This window comes from Fragaria vesca, unplaced genomic scaffold (assembly GCF_000184155.1).
Source record: "Fragaria vesca subsp. vesca unplaced genomic scaffold, FraVesHawaii_1.0 scf0513047, whole genome shotgun sequence".
In the NCBI taxonomy this organism is placed as follows: Eukaryota; Viridiplantae; Streptophyta; class Magnoliopsida; order Rosales; family Rosaceae; genus Fragaria; species Fragaria vesca.
The window spans coordinates 60888-65901 of record NW_004443437.1 but is presented as its reverse complement, the minus strand read 5'-3'; the positions used below and the strand labels follow the sequence as shown (position 1 = coordinate 65901).

The window sequence follows — 5014 nt, the reverse complement described above, 5'->3', positions numbered from 1 at the left end:
TGGAGAAGTGGAAATCAAAAGAGATAATACTCTTTTACAAGGAACCACTCGACAGAAGGAGTGAAATGACTCAAACCAACTCATTGTCTAAGGTATCCACTGCCGCAAATTTAAATTCTCAAGATGTTGGAAGAGCTTTTGAGAATGTCTTGTGTAACTTGGTAAAGCTCCCTGTCGTGATCTATAGTGCTCTCAGTGAGGATGCTGAGAATGTAGTTCCTGATGACACATTTGGGATAATGATGGAACTAGTAGGCATGTCAATTCTATTTTGGTTGTTTGCATTTCCTAGTACAAGGTTTAAGAGAAAAGCTGCAAGTATAATACAAAGCTGGGCATATCAAATTGACCATCAGTTGGAGTACCGGTGTCTTATACATGATGAAGAAAAATTCATTATTGAGTTCTATGGGAAATCAAAAGACATGGAACTTGAAGCTGTGATAGATGCTACTGCCAATTTGGTAATTGATCATGCAGTTAACATATTGACTTCAAAATTTTGTGCAATCAGTTTGTGTGTTAAGCATTCTGTAAAGGGGCAAACAGTGTGTGCAGCTTCATTGGCAAGTATGTTGGGTGACTATGATACAATGATTTCGAAAGGAATGTGGGGTAGAAATTTGGTGTTATGGAGTGCAATGTTTGCTCAGTTTGCAACTGAAGGGAATGCAAATGAGTTGGATTTTATAGTCAAGGAAGTGCTCAAGCTTAACAATGTGATGATGATACGTCCTTCTAACACACAATCACAGGTACTACGTTGATTTTAAATCTTGAAGATGTTAGAGGTGCCTTTGAGACTTTCGTGTCTGGTGTGATTAAGTTCCATAATCCTAGTTCCTTTAACTGCAAAGTTGGAAAAGAAAATTTGCTTCATGATGATATATTTAGGATAACCGGATCTGTTGCTAGCTCTCTTATTGATATGTATGCCCACTGTGGAGTAGATATAGAAGAGACTGCTTTTTGCTTGATGATGACTTCCAGGGGTTTAGGAAATTCTGGTCAGATTAGTTCAGTGGCTGACTCCTCAAGTAAGAACTCGTTTTCTGTTGAGGGTGTTGGGAATTGTCCTTGTGATGGTGATCCAAGGTCTTCACATATCAAAAGGACCAAGGTCGAGATGTCAGCTTATTATGTTTTGGACTACAAGAATAGGTCTAGAACAACAGAAGTGTCCGAATTTGGTGAAATTGATTGTGGCCAGGGGTTTTTAAGTGATGAGATGCCTTCTGGGTTCATGTTATATGGGTTGGGATTAATGAAGTTTGGTTTGAGCAAGAAGGCTGTGCTGAAGGGTGTTTCTGTGAACAAAGCGATATGTGCTATACCAGAATTTGAGTGTGTTGCTTCACATCTTGGAATCACAACTTTCTTTGCTAGTGCTTTACAACGATATGGCATGAAATTAGGGTGGAAAGTCTCTGCCAGTTTCCCACCTAACATGTATGATGCAATTGGCATTACCGAAGATTTTCTTAAGCAAGTTTCCATGAGGCATTGCTTTGAATGTGATACCTACTTGCAGCCTCAGAGAACTTGGATTAAGACCCCGGTAGAATTGAATGAGCTGCTAGCTTTCTGTGTAGAGAGACTGAAGAACTTGAATAAATTTAGAACAACTGGTGATATGTTCAGACATGCTACTATGGACAGAATTGCTATATTGAGTGAAAAGGTACGGATGATCACTTTTGGGGATGATAAGCTAGCTCGCAAGTGGTTGTTTGAACTCAAGGCTTCCAGAATGTCATTTCTCATATGCAGGTTGACTGATTGGCAAGGGTGTCAAGGATATTATGTTGATCTCAGAATTGCAGGTTTGAAGTGTTCTCTTCTGGTTCATGCTGTTTGGTCTAGATTTGAGTTGCTTTACTTGCAATGTCTCTTATAATAGAAACTTGAGGTCAAGTTTGCTAAAGGGGGATGGATTGTTATGATATTTCACTCATTTTGTCATGTGTTGCGCACGTGACTAGCCAATGGGTCTATATGTATTGCCTTTAGGGGCTTTAGCTCATTGTCAATGAAAATATCAGCATTTTAATTTCTTTCATTTCTGCATTTCTTTGTTTTTCTCTCTAGTTAGGGCTAATACCCTAACAAAGGACCCCCAGACATCCCTAGCTGCTGCCTTAGTCACCACTCACCTCATACTTTGCATGCCCGCCGATCCCAAAACCTTCTTTATGGATGGGAGTAACGAGTAATAAATCCCGGTCACGCCAATAAATTTCAATATCTACGATAAAAAGACAACAAGTGAGATCAGAATTCAGCGCCACCAGTATGGTACCAGGGGAGAGCCACCACAAATGTGAGGCTGGCAGAAAGTTCAGGCTTCTTAGAGCTTACCTGTGTTCCCCAGAATTGTGATAATAGTCTTGTTAGAGTCTGGAGTCAGATTCAACTGGACTGAATCCTGAAACATTCAAACAACAACTATATCAAAGCGTACCACAATAATTTTAGTTTCATAAAATACGATCTACTTCAAACAGAGACCGAGTATCAGGAACTCATAAGTGCATTAAGTTTAACGTCTCAGAATATTCAAAATGCATGCTGCTATACCTTGCCCATCTCCAAAACAGAAAACCCTCCAACAAAAAGAGCAGATGCGGATCCTGACACATGATCAGCTCCTCTCAGTGAAGCATTGATGGAAACAGTTATATCTGGTTTCATCTCTTTGGACTTGAAACGAACCAAATGCTCCGGTGTGTAAGGGAAGAATAGGCAGTATGAGTTACCAGTATCAAGATCAATCCATGGATTTGAATACCTTCAGTCCATGAGAAAAAGAATATTAAAGCATGAAAAGGAGTAATCAATAATTACAGCCAAGCGACATAGTAGAGTAAATGAGAAATATACCCAACAAAAGGAGGGTCCACTCTACAGACATACTGGAGTCCCTCGGTGTTTCCAAATGCCTTAAACTTGTCGCTGTAAGGACAGAAAATGTGAGAAGATTAACAGGCAACTAACTATAGAAGCAAACCATTGTTGTTCATGTGAAAATGCATCAAGGTATTGTTGATTCAAAATATTGTGGTCTTACTCCTAGCGTGAACAACTACTACATCTAGAATCCAAAGAAATAATTTATTTGTATGAGAATATTCAGTAATCAGTATGATAATAGAGCTGTAACAAACTTTACTAATATTTTTATTATATATATGTATTTATGATGGTACTATTAGGTTGTTAGCAATTCTTCCTCTCTATGTACATCCAACTTTATAAGTTTTGCAGACACAGACCTATAACCATGACCGAGTACTAGATAATTATTTTAGCCAACATCCTATGTCCATACAACATGTCACCTGATCTTCACAGAGAAGTTATATCCTTTAGTGGGGAAGGGAACATTTGTCAGTGTCTCTCTTGGAGCATCAACAGAAACGATATCATCTGTTAGCACTGTAACTGTTGTCCACAACTTCATGCTTGACGCTTCAAAGTGTACTGTCCACAGGTAAGAAGTTATGAGTGCGAGCAAGGTAAAAATTATTAACTTGTGAACCGCAACTAATCATACAAGCAAGATTCATTCAACTAATTTGTCCAAACCTAGATCAGAGTATAATGAAGGGACACATATGACACTATCCTAATTAGAGACGCAGTTGGTTTTTTATTTACTCGTACCTTGAGTTGAACCTTCCCCATATCTTCAGCTTCTCCAGACAATGGGGAGACAGATATGACACTTTCATTGGCAGTGAGCCACCGGCCAGAAATTTGATCGTTTAAACCTATCAAACCAAGGTAAACAGATGATAAATGTAACGGTAGTGAGTGAGAAATCAACTATTCAAACTTTATTTCATGGAGAGCTCACATGGAATATTTGTTTGGAAACACGAGTAAATGTTTGTCGAACGTGAAAGAATAACTTTTTCTTGACATTTTTTGAAGCATGCTACTACAAGGCAATATCTACACATCGATCTTTACATCCAATTGTTATGCATGTACATACCCGGCTGAGAGCCTGAGAGTTATGCACACCCAACAACCAGAAATGAAAACCCACTATAGGTTTACGACGTCAACTTGAAGCATGGAAAAAGTTAATTATTTGAACTTAAAGGAAGTATGATATCAGACAATCTAAACCCGGCAGTACTGCACTGAACAATATACATGGAGCTATCTAAATAACAAAAAATTAGCACTCTGATTAGAACAAGAGCCAAAATGGTATACTCGAAAGGGTCCATCAGAAGGCACAGTATCATAAAGACAATTTCTAATTTCTCCAAATAAGATAAATTGGAAAATGAAACATACATAGTATAATCATATATGTGTAGAATCTGCATTTTCTTTTTGGAAGTAAATGATGCAAAGAGTCAGAAACCTACCTTCTATATTGAAGTTAACATGGCTTCCAATATGAATAACCGGGTTCTGAGAATGTATATGCGCTCCCACTGATATCTGAACAGAGTAAGTTTCAGTAACATAGGGGGCGTTTGTTTAGCCGGAGATAAACGCTGGATTTGATTAATTATTTCCTGTCTGACAAGAAGATGTGTTTGGACTTATGGATATCTCCTCAGCAGATTACTCATATCTTGTCAGACCCATATACTATCTTGTTAAAAAGGTGTTATTAAATTTATCCATCTCTGGAAACACACCCAAGACCCAACCACAATGAGTTCCTCTTCATCACCCTCGTCCCATCTCAGTTCAAGCGGTCCTGACTTCTGCATCGAAGCGCCTCCCCAACGAAATCGACGGATTCTTGACCGGCCACGTCCGCGGTATCTCCCTCTAGCTCTAGGAGGAGGACGACGACGACGAGCGGCCGAGCGACATGGACTTCGTCGCCAACGAGTCCGCCATTAAAACCGACGAGCTTCACCTCCGTGAGCACCACCAACATCACCTCCCATTATGATCAGATCTGATCTGAAATATGTCGCCGTGAATGATCAGATCTGAAATAGATGCTAGAATCATGAAACTGAAGCATGGTTTTGGGACTAGA

At 39.3% G+C, this 5014-nt stretch overlaps 1 protein-coding gene across 1 annotated transcript; it reads right to left on the bottom strand.

Annotated features, from left to right (window-relative positions):
- Nucleotides 1–2138: 2138 nt before the first annotated feature.
- LOC101292179 lies at nt 2139–4491 on the bottom strand. Its single transcript, XM_004309726.1, has 7 exons — nt 4383–4491; nt 3664–3770; nt 3339–3480; nt 2881–2952; nt 2578–2788; nt 2359–2425; nt 2139–2245 (listed from the first exon to the last, which is right to left on the bottom strand). The coding sequence occupies exons 3-7, from the start codon at nt 3458–3460 to the stop codon at nt 2139–2141; spliced, it is 579 nt and encodes a 192-aa protein (XP_004309774.1). The 5' UTR covers nt 3461–3480; nt 3664–3770; nt 4383–4491.
- Between the last annotated feature and the right edge of the window lie 523 nt (nt 4492–5014).